Here is a 16,792-nt window from a genome sequence, read left to right on the forward strand (position 1 = left end):
AAAGGTTACCTAAGAATGTTTACATTAAAATCGTTTGTTCAAGCGTTATTATTTATTCAGGTATTTTCAAGTAATAATATGTATTTTAGAAAAAAATTAACAGTAATTGTTTTTAATAATTTATTCCTGTAGGTGTGAGTTGACGGAATTAATTTAAAAATAATGAAAATAGGCTAACGACGAACAGTAAAATATTTATTTTTTTTGGTAACAAAAAGATGTTTTGCTTAGGTCTCGGAGTGGGTCGATTGTTAGCGAGAGTGCGGCTTGTACGCATGCTGTGAAGAGACTGAAAAAAGCCAGAGACGCTAATCTGTTTGTGTTTCTACCCTCTGACCAGATGGGCAATAAATTATTTAGATCTGGCGTATAAAAACAGAAACACTTCTGCAGTTTTAAAAACGATTGTATGTCCAAAGTGAGTTGTTGACATAATGGTCTGATATGATAATTAATTTATGGGGAATTCAGTTTGTTACATTGAACACACCAAAAACATATGGTTAGGGATGCATTTCGTTTTGTAAAACCATGTCTTTCTTAGCATCTGGTTTGTATATTAACTGTGACTTTTATATGGCCCATATTATTTCGTTTTGAGAAAAAAATATTAAAATTAAAATTAGCAAAAATAGTAATTAAAGCGTATCGTTATAAATTTTTTAATAATATTGGCGATGACGTTTTTATTAACAGCAAACAGAAAAAAGAGAGTACTGAAACAAAATGATTAAATTAAAAAAACACAGGGAGTGGCAATTAACAAAGATAATATTGATGAAATGAGCGTGGAAAACCTTTAACCGTTGGATTATACCTCAACGCTATAACAATACAATTATTGGAATAAGTAGAGAACTTAAAGAAATAGGTGCAGCGTCTTATATGTAGATATTTAAAGTAAATTATAATGAACGCTGTGCTTTAGGCTAAAATACAATATAATAAATATAATATTTGCATTAATATAAGGATTCCCGATTCTTAAAGGAAAATTTTAATTCAATCGTAATTAATTTATTCATTTATAGATATATTATTATAACTATTATAAATACGTTACTATACAGTATGATTTTCTACAACCGTGTTAAAAATGCAATTTTTAGCACTCCATAGGAGCGTTAAAAATGCTACTTTAAAGCACTAGTGCTTTAAAAATGTTAAGGCACTGCAGTTAAAAGTGAATTGTCAAATTTTGAAACGTCAAAATATTTATATTTCATTTATTAACATTGATGTTAATAGTACAACTTGCGCAATTTGAAAAAGCTGGTTTAAAAGGTTTTTTAAAATTTAATTTAAACTGTATTACTGCATTTTTAACACGTTTGTGAAAAAAAACTATTAAAATTTGTTAGAATATGCAACAATAAAAGTAAGATGTTATTCTATAGTTGTTATGATTTACGTATTGGCAGTATAGGCAGTTTTGACATAGTGTCAAAAAAAATATAAAAATGGAATGTCAGTCAAGTTTAAGTAATAGTATATTACATACCAAGCGGGAAAGTACTCTATTTCAGCCAAGCGGCAAGGTAGTTTGGCAAGGTGGCGGCAAACTACAGACGCGAGGCTAGAATGAGTTCCCGCGGTCCCGCGGTAAGGTCTTTAGAGACTTTTCTCTAAAAATGATAGTTTTTGACATATAAGCGATTAAAAATTGAAAAATTGCGAAATCGGCCAATTTTAACCTTCAAAAAGTATGTGAAAAACTGAAAATTTGAATGTTGCCAAGGTAGGTACATACTCTATAAACATCGATTGATGAAATCCCGAAGAGTTTTTTGCAATACAATATTCAAAACTTATTTTTTTAATTGCTAATCAAGCGTGCGCGACACTATTTTCCACCGGCGACAGTATGGTGCAAATGAAAGGAATAAATTCGTCTTATTTCGTAAACCGGCGACTTTAAGGAAAAATCCCGCAACAAGTCCATTTTTGTTTTTAAATTATGATATTGTGGCATATACGGTATACTAGTGACGTCATCCGTCTGGGAGTGATGACGTAATCGATGATTTTTTTAAATGAGAATAGGGGTCTTGTGGTAGCTTATTTGAAAGGTTTTTCAATTCTATTTTCAGTAATGTAAACATTTACATAATTATTTATACAGGGTGTCCTTCTACTTCTTTTTTTGTCAAATAATTTAATTTAATAAAAAATTTTTGGACACCTTGCATAAATAATTATGTAAATGTTTATATTACTGAATAGAGAATTGGAGAACCTTTTAAATGAGCTAGCACACCACCCCTACTCTCATTTAAAAAAATCATCGATTACGTCATCACGTCCAGACGGATGACGTCACTAGTATTCCATATATGCCACAATATCATAACTTAAAAATAAAAATCGACTTGTTTCGGGATTTTTCCTTAAAGTCGCCAGTTTACGAAATAACGAATTTATTACTTTCATTTGCACCATACTGTCGGTGGAAAATAGGGTCGCGCACGCTTGATTAGAAATTAAAAAACAAAGGAGTTTTGAATATTATATTGCAAAAAACTCTTGGGGATTTCATCAATAGATGTTTAAAGAATATTCATCTACCTTGGCAACATTCACATTTTCAGTTTTTCACATAGTTTTTGAGGGTTAAAATGGCCGATTTCGCAATTTTTCAATTTTTAATCGCTTATAATATGTGAAAAACTATCATTTTTAGAGAAAAGTCACTAAAGACCTTTTCTGTTTGGAATGATTTAAAAAACCTAAAAAAAGTTTTTTTCATGCAAAAAAATTAATTTTACGAAAAAAACAAAAAAAACGTTTAAAACATGTTTGACCACCTTTTGATCCTGGCAACATGCAAATTTGTTAAAAGGAGTCCTTTTTGATTAAGATTGTGCAAAAAATCCGAATTAGAATATTTTTCCTAGCGGATGCGCAGTGGCTTTCTGGACTATCTATAACTAACAGTGGTTTATGAAAATAGTTAATAATAGCGATTATTTCATTCATCGGAGATTCTGACCAATAGAAAGCTACAGAAATCTGAATTAAATCGATAATTTTTGATAATCTCCCGTAGTTAAGTATATTACGTCAGATGACCTTCGTTGCTACGAAAAATTACATTCAGTAACATTAATGACAATTAATGTTTTAAAAATTATAAAAGTGATGACTTTCAATCGTCAAATATTTATAAAAACTGTGTGTTTAATGGTACTTACATAAATAAATTACAATAAAATTTTGGTTTTGAACAGTTTTATTCATGAAATAATCGCAACAAATTGCACTCGATCTCTAAAATTAATACAGAATTTTAGAGCTCTTGTGACATTACTACTGAAAATTTGGATGATGGGTAACCTTTGAAATTATGTGTATTAGAACCTGGTCTTAAATAGATACTGCCATCAACGGATACGGGCATTAAATTGTATAAAAAATCATTCTAACGCACACATGTTTGAATATTCTGATTAAGATATTTCCTTAAATTCCATTAAAAAACAATTTTCTTAGGGCAAAATGTCAATACGTAACTGGGATTTTCCAAGCAATTTTGTAGGTGTGCATGACCTCTTTATACAGTTATTTAATTAGGTACTGTGGTTGTAGCTCTTAACTAGTAACATAAATGTATATATCGATTATTTTTGTGGGTATACCCACAAAATAATCTGTCATCAGGTACACTATCGGTAAATAGGTAATTATACATTCCGAATAATACACAATTAATACTTTTAAGGAGATACTCAAAAATCACACGGTCCGACTAGAAAAAAAAAACGAAAATTATTTTGAGTAAAAAAAGATACTATACTTAACAATGCGTGTTGAAGTGAACTCGACAAGCTATTTGATTTATTGGTTAAATTGTTTTTGCGCTTTTATCTTTATGGTTGGTTAACCTCTGATATCTTTATCGTAAATAGTGACTTCAATCAAAATGTATGGTTGCAAAATACCACAACACTAATGATTAAATCTTTAACAATTTTGGTTCACATTTATGTGCTGGAATAAGTGTATCCCCTTACAATTATGTTTATAAAAACCTCATGATCTATAATTATATCCAGTTATTGTAATTATTTTTTCTATTATTTATTTTAATTATACACTAATTTAGTCTGACTACTTGAAGTTACATGGTTAGTGTTTCAATAATTTTTCTTTTAGAATTATTGACATGGGATTTAAATATAATTTAGTAAATGGAGAAAAATTACTGAATTTTTTAAAATATATAAAGATATACCGAGGAAATTAATTAACCTAGTTAAAATGATAATCAGTAATGTAAGCATGAAAATCAAATACAGTATAACCTGCCATGTCCGGACCTGTCATATCCGGACCTCCCCATTTCCGGACGGTTCTGCTCCGTCCGGATCTACCGAAATCTACCGAGAAAGGCAGTCCTGCTGTTGGACAACGCACTAAAAGAAGAACTAAACGATGGCGAAATAATGTATTAGAGAATCTATAAAACGTGTCTATCGACGAAAGTTATTGAGGGCGTTGATTACTGGAATGTATGAAGATGAAGGAGAAAACGTTTCAGAGACTGTAAAAGAAGTAGTGGTTTTGATATACGGATTTTTTCAAATCCGGATCGGTCTGTCGCTACATTGATCCGGATATGCCAAGTTTGACTGTACAACCGAAAACTGCCCGACAAAATTTAAAACAGTGGACCTTCTATCCATAACCCGGTTCAATCTCTATCTAAAATGGGCGCTTAGAGATAGCAACTAAAACAGAAAAAAGACTTTAAAACAAAGTATACCACATATTGGCTTCTTTGGATCATGTTGCGATTCTGGCTAGAACTATAGATATATTGAGAGACATATGCACTGTATTGCAAACCTCAATAGAAAAATTTAACTGAGTCAATAATAAAAAGAAATCAAAATTTTCAGCCCCTCAAACAAGATTAAGAGAAGGACAAGGAGTAGGCTTTCAGATCAATATTAATGCAAATTAATCCCTAGAATTACAACAAGTTGAGAATGTTACGTTCTGTGTCTGAGGGACGTCATCTGGAGAAACAAAGATATGAGGCTGAAAGGAAAAGTACGCATATACAAATCATGTGTAAGACCGATCATGACGTACGCGGTAGAAACAAGATGTGACACAGCAGAAACCAAGAGGATACTGAGAACTTCAGAAATGGGAACGTTGAGGTCAATAACTAGGAAAACACTGAGAGACAAAATACCGAACGACAGAATAAGAGCTCTCTGTAACATACACGATATAGTACGGTGGGGAAGACAGAGAAGACGAGAGTGGAATCAGCATGTGACGAAGCAACGATTCGAAGACAACAAGCAAGAGATCAATAGGAAGGCCCTTTAAAAGGTGGCGAAATAGCTGTCAGTCAACATCACAGCTGCGAATACAAGCTTGAAATCGGTCAAGAACAGGCCAAGAGGCCTAATATAAGAAGAAGAAGAAGAGAATTTGGGAACTAACATGTATGAGAGTGGATAAGATGACTCTGAACTAGACGCAGGAATATATACAGGAAATGTTAAGGTAGAATTACACAAAATCCTTACATCTAAAAATGTGTCGAGATCAGCCAAAATATACAAAACAGTTTTGAGGCCGAAAATCCTCTAAGCTCTATGCTATGCCACCAAAATATGGATGATAAACTAAAAACAAGAAGAAAAAATAAATATCTGGTAAAGGAAAATATTGAGAAACATTTTTGGAGATGTTAAAGGATAAAAGTCGAGCTGAATATAGAACAACAAATAACAACCCGAGATCATGAGGCTTTTTAAAGAGCCTGCGATATCAGAAGTAGTAAAGGCATCAAGATTGAGATGGTTGAATGAGTTTTAACGAATGGAAGAAGAAAGAATACCGAAAATGTTAGTAAATACAGAGATGGGCGACAAACGAAGAGTAGGTCGACGAAGAAATAGATGGTTAGATGAAGCAGAAGAGGTTCTTTGAAAAAAAAAGCTGGTAAAAACTAGAGAGGAAAAGCCGAGGACAGTAAAAAATGGAGAACAATTGTGATGCTATGAGCCTAAAAGGCCTGCGTTAGCACTAAATCAAGTAGTGAGAATATGGAAATATACTCTCTATAACTAGTCATAAAAATAAATAATCAGTTAAAACAAGCACTATTTTGTCATTTATTGTAGCTATTGTAGATTTTATAGCTCTATGTTCGTTTTGTAATTTTTGATCAACTGAAGAAGGAAGGTGCTAATACTAGAATCAGGATCAAGAAAGCAGCGATTCTCAAAATCCATTGAAAATAATGGTGTCCAAGATGGAAATAAAAATCCATAAATAAACATTATAAAAGCCCATAAAATACCCAAATAAAACTTGATGACTCGAGGAAGCTCGATGTACTACCCCATAACAAGGAAGTGAACAACTCATTATTTTGGGATAATATGCCACGTGGATGAGTTCTGTCAAAAACATAGTGGAAGGTTGCAAAAGGTATAAACTAAATAAATGACTCACGGTTAACTGCTAAGAACTGAAGACATATGTATTGGAAGCCCTATTATCAAATATTAACAATAGTTGGAGTGGAATATGATCTCAACGATGAAATCAAAAAACTAAATTAATAATAAGTTAATTAATATAATTAATAATAATCAAGAGACCATATGCAAGAACAGTTCAAAATAAACAACCAATTTTTAGACAGAGTTGAGAAATTTCAATATATTTCAGTTACCTTTAAAAAAATGGGACTGCGATGAACGAATGAAGATACAAGCAAAAATAACAAGAATTACTTTTACCAAATTCATTAACTTCCTTTGTCATTGCGGATCTCCTTTGGGTCTACGATGAATCGACGATATTATAAATGAAGAGGTCTAAAGAGGAACTAATACCCAAAGAGAGCTTTTAAACATCGTCTAAAAGTGAAATGTCTCACATTTCGGCCATATTTTAAGAGGCGATAAATATAATTCTTTAAAAATAATTTCAATGTGCAAAAATAAAGGTCAAGGGGGACCAGATCGTAAACAATATTCATCGTAAGAAACTGGTACGATATACCGGATATCAATACATTAATAGAAGAATAGAAGAATAGCGTAATCCAACCAGCATAAACAACAGAACAAGAAGATCGTCGTACTCACATGTGCTTGCTTGTTTGTTCCGATACAAGCGAATAATGAGCATACAAAATTTTGAAATTGAAATCTCTTTCTTTTGTAGACCTGATACTTTTAGACAATATACGAAGTAATTAAAGGACAGAAATATAAAGTTCTTAAATTTAACTTACCAGTATCTTTCACCAGGTACACTCCCTCTTTTCTGTATCCTAAGTGGTCCTTGATCACGAACAACCAATAATAAATCACATCACCTCTTTGTAACTTAGTCTGTCTATCTTCGAAGATCCATCTACCACGTTTACTTTGAGCAACGTCCTGGGCGATTTGTCCAGCTTCCAGACCATTCATGGGCACATTGAGATTACCGTGAAACGCGAACAGTTGAATGCCTTCTTCTTGGGGAATGCTCACACGGAATCCTTTCGGGAGCACCTTAAACCGTGGTTTCGGCACCTCGTAGTCTGTTGAAAAGACGGAAACACATTGAATGAGAAATACTAACGCTAATAGCTGCATAATTATGTATAACTTGTTCTGTAAGGTTTTCTGTACTACGTCGGGTTGCGGCGTTAAATTTTGTTTTATAATTACTATAATCTCGTCACAATTTGCCAGTTGGTATATGTTTGCAGTTATCTCGAACAAGGTTAGACGATGAGAAAATGAAAATCGCAAGGGAACTTTTACATTGATATTTTATGTGAGGCAATCTACTTTTGATTCGATAATGTATAGGCAATTCTTTAACCTTAGTTACAAAGGTCATTTGATTGATTAAATCTGTAAACATTTGGTAATAGTATTTAAATTATGCTCAGCCAACTGAGTACTAGGGAAAACCAATACATTCCACCGACCGTATAAAAAAGCGTAAGGTGTTTTGCTTGTTTATTTTGCCTTAATTAATTAATCTAACTAATTAATTACACATAAATTAATATGCTAATTATATAATATGTAGCTGTGCAATTAACAACGATAGAGTGTTTTTAACAGGCCGAAATAGTTGTTTTCCTAACAAGTGCGGAAAGTCATACTTTTCCGCACGCGATTGCAGTTTGCCGAACGACGCGAAGCGGAGTTCGGCAAGCAGTCGAGTGCGGAAAGGAGACTTTCCGCAAGAGTTAGGAACAATACTTCTTCTACGAGCGTTTAAAAAATGACCAAATTTTAATCATTTAATTGAATTAATATGAAAATACACAAATTAATTCTTTGACAAGGTTGTCAAAACCAAACTTTCAATATAATTGGTTAGCATGACGACAATCTTGGTTTCCATGACGACGATTCAAAACCAATGTTATTGTCTACTGATTTGACTTTCGAATATTATGTTAAACTAATTTTATTTCATCGAATTGTCGCGTTAATTTCATTAAAACATAAAATAGAAATAAATTAGTAAATAATATCTTAATATTAGTTTATTGCATGTATTATAATTATTTTAAGGCCATATTAAAATATCTAAATTTAGTGCGGAAAAGTAATGCGGAAAAATTAAACATTTCAGACTAAAACGCGTGCGGAAAAGTAGACTTTTTGCACGCTCGTAGAAAATAGTTATTTATGAAACAGTTCGTGAAGTATGCTTTTTGCGAACGCACGCGATATTTAGAGCACGAGCGATAGCGGAGCGAGTCCCATACATCGGGTAAGTTCGCAAAAAGTACTTCATGCACAGTTTCATACAATATTTTATCTACTCTACAATAAACAAATAAAAAAACTGTAACTTTTCGTCACTGGATTTTATTCCTACTCTACAATTTTTAGAACTTTGACATTTAAAAATTCTAACTTCTTTCATACCACAAAACTGTCAAAACTTTTGTCGTAATTTATTGCTCATTATGTCATCACCATGACAACGGGAAAGTTAAGGATATTTGATTATATGAAAGTGTGTTAAAAACAGTGCGAAAAAGTCCCATTTAAAATACATTGTTACTTCACGCACACTTTAAACACTTCACGCACTGCTATCTATAATGACAGTTTCCAAAAACTAAAAACTTACACATAATATGACATAGAGTAGATAAAAGACTTTTTTAGTAGACAGTCCTAGTATATTTACCCTACATAGCGAAAATAAATAGATAAACTTAATGAAATACTCGGTAATTGGATGTAAGACAATCATTTTTATTAAAACGATAGTGATTCGGCATAAGCTAATGGACAATTGGAAACACAAACAATCATATAAAAAATATTCAGTGTTTTTTTTATAAATTATTACAATATAAATATAAAAAAAATAAATTATACCTCAATTATAAAAAAATTATATTTTTTAATGGAGTGCTTTCAAGACACAGAATTGCGGAATATCATTATCTTCTTGCACTTGCATCTGTTTATGGAACAGTTTTTGTTGCAGGTGTATTTAGAAAAAAAACCTTGTCCTGATTCAACTGAATCTCTGGTAGCTGCAACCATTAACGGTATTTTAGAGCCTTGGCTTAGAACTTTCGACTTCATCATTGCAGCATTAAATCATAAATGACATACAGGATGAACATAACTCAATGAAGAGAATAGACAATAATAATTGCAATGTTAATCTAAGAGAAGACAGTGATGCAAACAGGCAATGGTGATCTCAGAAACATCATTGGAGTTATTCTTCAGACAAATCTCGAAGGATTTTACAAAGTTGGCACCAAACTTGGCGTCCTTCAGAAAATATATTCTGGGTTAATTTTTCTTACTTAACACATTCACGACTACAACTTCATATGCAGACAGTCACGTCCCTTTCTAAGTGTCTGCATATGCAGTCGTGTCCACGGATGCGTTAATAAGCTACGATAAATTCAGTTGGTTCAGGACAAGGTCTTGTCAATTGCATCTGCAACAAAAACTGCTCCACAAACAGATGCAAGTGCAAGAAGGCAATGATACTATGCAATTATTTTAAGTGTCACCAAAGCACTCGATAGAAAAATAAATAATAATTGAGGTTTTTTATAATATGATTGTTTGTATTACCAGTTGTCCATTAGTTTTACCGACGAATCATTATCGTTTTAATAAAAATAATTATCTTACATCCAATTACAGAGTATTTTATTCAGTTTATCTATTTATTTTGACTTTTTAGGTATACTATAATGTTTATACTACTAGGCCGTACTAGTTTATCCTGCAGTGTCCGTATTAATATTATCAGCATAAACTAGTTTGGCCTAGGCTAAACTAGTTTATCCTAACGCATTCAGGAGAAACTAGTTTGTCTTGAAATCGGGTTGGGTCGGTAACTTATCCACTAATAATCCTGAGCATTTGATATGGTTTTATGTTTAAATAAAAAAAGTTATGCGTATATTTTAATTCAAAACATATGGGAATGCTTGATTTTAACCAATATGCGTTTTCCCATTTACAGTATAAAAATTTTAATAACGATCAAAGCTTATATTTATAACAATAATTACCAACCCCGTCCAGTTGACTGTGTAATTGCAACATTTAAATATATGCAGGCACGACTTGTACTGGAAAAACTAAAACCGCTGAATATTTTATCAAAGGAGATATAAATTAATATTAGATACCATTTTATTACGAGATTATTAAAAAAAAACAGTTGTATCATATTCAGCTAATAAATCACAAGACGTATGCTAGCTTTTTATGAATACATATTGATACCTGATATGAAAAGAGATGATAGATAAAAAATCTGTTTTAAGGGCGTAGGTGCAAAATTTGGCGCCAATGTGTTTTAGATCTATTCATTTTTTCGAATCCTGAGAAAACTATTAGATATTAAAAAAAAATGAAACGCAGAATGAAAGGGCCGTTATTACCGAGGGCCAAAGTCCTTTCGAAAAAGTTTCTTTTTAATGAGATATTTGAAATTAAAAATCACACTAAATTTTCTCTTTATTTCCCCCTTGTAACTTATTAAAATAAGCATTTTAGAAATGTTTAGTGACTTTCAACTCTCGGTAAAAATGTAATCTTTTATTCTGTGTTCAAATTTTTCAAAAATACTTGTTAGTTTTCCCAGGATTCGAAAAAAATGAACACATTGGCGCTAAATTTTGCGCCCAAACCTTTAAAGCGCAGACAACAATTTGTCATTTACCTACCAGGCCTGGATCTCGCGTACCTAAAAATAGTTGATTAATAGCAAGCTGAAAAATTTTTAATAGCTTAACGGTGTCTAGTCCGACAAACTTTGATTTACGGGAACACTGCAACGAGGGACGTTTTAATTGTGAAACAGGTTAAAAATTTGGAACGTTAGACTAGGAAAACGTCCCACGTATTTTGTCAGACAGAACTTCCAATTGATTTGTTACCCTATCATTATGCTCTCATGCAAAAATTAGAAACATAATTCCTCTTACTTGATATTGTAGCGTTTATAAAACCAGTGAAAATATGATCTTTTAGATTTGTATAGTTTTTACAATCCATCCCTAGGAAGTCAAAATTTTTTTATTCAATTTTTTACTTAAATTCAAATTACATGGAATTTTCTAAAACCGCCGCTGTGTAAAGTTACAAACTATTGCGCAATGTTAACCAATTTTAAGAAATGCTGAGAAGTACAAAATTCTGATGCGTAGATTTTCTATTCGAACTTTCTAGAAGAAATGTTGAAAATTAATTTGATTGGTTTGTTTGAATTTGGTACAAAGATCGAAGCTCTTAATTGGCCCTGAAGAACGGAAATCGGAAATTACGTATGACAAGATCAGGGAATCTTGTCAAGATGCGAAGAAAGGAGCAGGCATTCTTACTTTGGTATTGAATCAGTAAACATCGAAAAGTCAGTAACCGGCTTTTTTGCGACGCAAAACGAATTTCCAAGTAAATGGGATCTATCAAAGTTCTTTTGTGTTGTTGTTAAGTAGGTGTACCATCAGTTTGTTTGTGTAGCAGTTCTTTTTTTGATGGTATAAGTGAAATATACGCTTTGTAAGGTACTGCGTATTTGTGAAAGCCGGCATGGTATGAACCATGGTACGAATATCTTGGTGATGAATTAAACCCAAGCCTCCTGTCTCCTGGATTAGAAAACCTATTTCCCGAGGTAAATAAGCAAATTTCCTTTGTTTAATGGTATTTTCATGGTATAATGGTATGGTGCAATCTGTAATTTTTCATCGACATCCTTCCCCTTCGAGTGACGTATGAACTACGTACGTGCTGTCAAGTGTCATGTCAAGTTTCACAATGGTGAATGTTTTGAATTTTAAGGTATAATGACTTTTAATAATTATAAAATTCTCAAACTATTAACGTTAATTTCTTTCATCAACATAAAAAATAAATCTTTTTAGAACTTAAAATACAAAAATGACAAAGTAAATTGTTGAACAGCACAGAGAAGAATTTTGCTTTCATCATTAAAAAATATTATTGTAAAGACATAATTGTGAGTTAATGTTAAAATCCTTTTAAAACCTTTTTAAATAGTTAAAAATAAAAGATTTATGGAATGATATTTGACAGGTGACATAGTTAAGTTGTTATTTCCAATAATTAAGTACTACGAGGAGTAGTCAGAAATTCTTTAATGTAAACATTGTTCCCTGAATGAATATAAATTTTTGTTTTAATGCAAATGCTATAATATATGTCATAATTAGGTCAGTCAGTCAGTTATACAAGTCATAATTAAGTCAGATATCAAATCCTCAATGCAATAAATTTATTGTTTATCTTTTGGTGCACCATAACCTATGTTCAGAAAAGTAGATGTATCTTTTTTACAGGTGATTAGAATCTTTTATGTAATTTGAAAGTTTTGTCGTCTAAAGGAATAATTTTTCAATAAATGTCATAATTGTATTTTGTCCTGTTTATTTACCGCTAAGCTATTGGCAAAATTTTAAACACAAACTTTAAAAGCTTTTTAGAGTCAAATTTTAAGATGTTGGATCATAGAAAGTAAAACTCCTGGTAAGGCGCCCTAAGAAAATATAGCCAGGATTTATATTTAACACCCCGGGATATCACTGTAAGTACCCTTGTTTAAATTGGTGATAGTAGTAAATATTTCCTAATCCCTAACTTCTTCTTAAATGAACTCACAACCTCAGCTCTCCAACCAAAACACGAGCCGCCGCAGCAAAGTAGTTTTTAGAAATATCCCCTAGTTTTCTCCAACCCCCTTGTATTTAGGTATTCTCAACCTCATACCTAAACTAGAAGCAGTATCTAAACTTTCCAAGCTTTTATCTTCCCCCTAATTTCTGAACTCTACAATATGTTCTACGTGTGGGACTTATTAAAATGCCCAGTTGGTGATAAATACCAGTCTGATTTTTGCACGAGAGTTTAATTAAAGGGTAACAATTTAATTGGAAGTTTTGTCCGACAAAATACATGGAAAGTTTTCGTAGTCTGCCATTTCTAATTTTTAATCTGTTCCACAAATAAAACTTCCCCTGTTGCAGTGTTCACAATCATCAAAGTTTGTCCGACTAGACACCGTTAAGTTATTAACAAATTTTCAGCTTGCTATTAATAATTTTTTTTTTGGTACGAGTTATACAGGCCTATTAGTCTGTAATTATTTTCTGAGACTTGGTAAAACTTTTTTTCCTGTTTTACTCAATAATACAATAATTACAATGGATCGATAAAAATTCTAGTACATCATTCTTGTAATATATTCCTGCGGGACGTTACACTCTACGGTCTGGTTGTCTGATTATTATGTTTCTGAAATTAGTTCAAACTGTGCTTTTACTCTGTCTGTCTAGTCTCCTCTACAATTTCAATAAAAGATCGCAAAGGCGAACTTTGTACATTTTTTTTGTCTGTTTGTGTTACCAAGTTTGTAGATGGACTATTAAAGATGGTTATTCTATCTACTTTAGCTCATTATTCAGCTCCATTAAATACCCTAAACGTATCGCAAAAAAATCAAGCTTTTTTTCAAGGAACATTATTTGTTCATATAATAAATATGAAGATTTTCCTCCAGAATACCGCTAGGACTTGGAAATAGAAACCAAATAGAAGGAGGCAAAATGGACGTCCTCGATTATAGTGGAATGGAAAAATACAACATACACTGGAAAAAAGACACCTCACCGAAAAAATATACAGATACGGAAAAGTTTTATGGTTGATATAATAAAGTAAGCGAGAGATACGAACAGCGGTACTAGCATTAATTTCAATTTACTGGACAGATAAAAATTATATATCCGCCTAGCCTCCAGATTCAAACCCGAATCCCTCCGGCCGAATTTATAACTGTTTAAAATAAGCAAACTGCGTTGCCAGGTGTATGATAATTATCGGTTTATACAGGGTGTCCCCGAAAATAGTGCGTTCCTTAAAGGTATAGGTAGAAGGCACCATGTAGAGCAAAAATTCTTATAACATTTTTTTCTAAATTGATCAATTTGACCAAAAAACGAAAACATATTTTGATATGCAAATTGAAGTCTGGCAACAACGCGCAACTCAAAAATCTAAAGATTCAAAAGCAGGTTTGTAGGTCAGTTGCATCTGGTAGGTAAAATAATGTAAATATCAACCAAACCCGTATCCATTATTTTGCAGGTGGTACCTACGATGTCAACAACCCCAAAAATCACACCTCAAAGTAAATAAACAGGGGGTTATTAGGTTAAATTTCCACAGTCACAGCAAGTTCTTCTAGGCTACGTTGCCATGTCATTCAAATTTATGAAAATAAAAATTCACCTATATGCAGAACAATGTAATTTTTTTCTTGGAAACGGTTAACTTTAGAAAAACATGTTATATGACTTTTTTGTTCTAAATTGTGTATTATATCCATACCTTAAAGAAACGCACTATTTTCGGGGACACCCTGTATAATAATCTTAACGTTGTCTACAACGTATGATACCATATTCATCGCCTTAGTACTATAACTTGATAACTCCAAAATTTACGTTTTAGAGATAACTAGTTCACAAGCTGTATTTTATTTGCCTCTATACTGTGTAAAAACTTGATAACTCGCTCCAAACGGGTTAAGTATTTATTTATGATTGTCAAAAGTTGATAAATCTCAAATGTCCCTAATATCCACTGCTAAAACTTGACAAGATGAGTTAAAACATGTACTGACTGACAGATCTAGTTATCTAGTTGTAGCACGTGGTTGTCTGAAACCATTGAGCCTACCACGTAATTGCTATCTGTTGATTCGGTTCATGTTAATGCAAAAATTCGAGAATTGTTAGCAGATCTGGCAACCTCCATGGCGGAGGGCTAATTTTCAGCGAAATAATGCTTAAAATATTAGTGATGTCAAAAAGTTCACTTAGATCAGTGATACTCAACCTGCGGCCCGCGGGCCGCATGCGGCCCTCTAGCGTTTTTTATGCGGCCCGAAGGCTAACTGAAGGGCCCTGTGATCAAATTATCTGTCAAATTTCACGTGTTTTCTCTAATTATTTCATAGTGTGCCGATGTGTTTGAGGCGTGTTTGGGAGTGAGGCAGACAATTGAATGACTTTAATTTTAAATTATATTGAAATTTTTAAGAACTCTGATTAAAAAGCAAGGTATTATTAACTTTTAATAATAAATTAATAAAATGAATGAACAAATACTCATTTTAAAAATAATCAATACTTATCTACTACATTGCAATGACCCATTTAGTAATCACAAGAAAAATTCAGGTCCGGATTAACAAAAATTTTTTTTAAATAATTGTGACCTTGAAACAACACCCTGTATATTAAAATTTTCAAAATTCGTCTGCACATTTAGAAAGAGCATAAAAACTAAATTTAATTGCTCGCTTCAATTTTTTGCGCAGACAATTTAATGACATTAATTTTAAAATAATTATATCGAAATTTTTGTTTTGAAAGTATGAGTTTTTAAAAATTTCGACATAATTTCAAAATTAAAGTCATTGAATTGTCTGCGCAAAAAATGGAAGCTCCATTAACACATTCACGGATACGACTGCATATAAAGTCATTTACTTCATAAGAAGACGTGTCTACATCTGAAGCGTGACCGTGAATGTGTTAAAGCTCTTTTCAAATGTGCAAACGGGTTTTGAAAATTTCCTGGACCTGGATTTTTCTTGTGATTAGTAGTTGGGTGGTTTGTATTCTAAATGCGACATATGTGTACCAAATATCAAAAAAAAATATACAAGGTAGTTCTAAGTTATGTGTCCAGAAACAAATGGGCAAAATAAATCGATAAAACACCCTGTAACTCGGTTATAAAGTCGGTGGAGCAATTAATTTAGTATGTCTAGAACCGCCTCATTTACCTTTATTCACCATTCAAGTATTTCCGTTTCAAAATGAAACACCCTGTATACTACTTCATCTTGATTGCGGCCCGCAAGCTGTGGCAATAGGGCTTTTCATCGATTGTCATTTGTTTCGAGCTTCTGTCAAATGTTGTATAATCTGTGTATAATATTAATATACACGGATTATACGAGATATGACAGAAGCTCGAAACAAATGACTGTGAATGAAAAGCCCTATAGCTACTATGTGGCCCAGGAAAGAAAAAGGTTGAGTATCGCTGACTTAGATGCAACTTGGCACGACATGCGACATTACCATTATGGTAGTGCTAAAAGTTTTTAACTTTACATTCTCATGTTATTTTCCATATTGGAAAACAAATTTGCATCTTATTCCTAAAAAGATCAGTAGTCAAAAAGTTAAGGAGCTGCAGAGTGAATTCCGTATTTACCA

General features: G+C 32.4%; 1 protein-coding gene across 1 annotated transcript in view; it reads right to left on the bottom strand.

Annotated features, from left to right (window-relative positions):
- LOC114324785 (uncharacterized) overlaps positions 1 to 16,792 on the bottom strand; it is a 59,461-nt gene that overhangs the window by 27,628 nt on the left and 15,041 nt on the right. The window contains exon 2 of the mRNA XM_028272633.2: positions 7,268 to 7,561. Coding sequence (XP_028128434.2) covers positions 7,268 to 7,561 — 294 coding nt within the window. The remainder of the gene's footprint in view (positions 1 to 7,267; positions 7,562 to 16,792) is intronic.

The sequence above is a fragment of the Diabrotica virgifera genome, chromosome 5 (assembly GCF_917563875.1).
Source record: "Diabrotica virgifera virgifera chromosome 5, PGI_DIABVI_V3a".
Taxonomy (NCBI): domain Eukaryota; kingdom Metazoa; phylum Arthropoda; class Insecta; order Coleoptera; family Chrysomelidae; genus Diabrotica; species Diabrotica virgifera.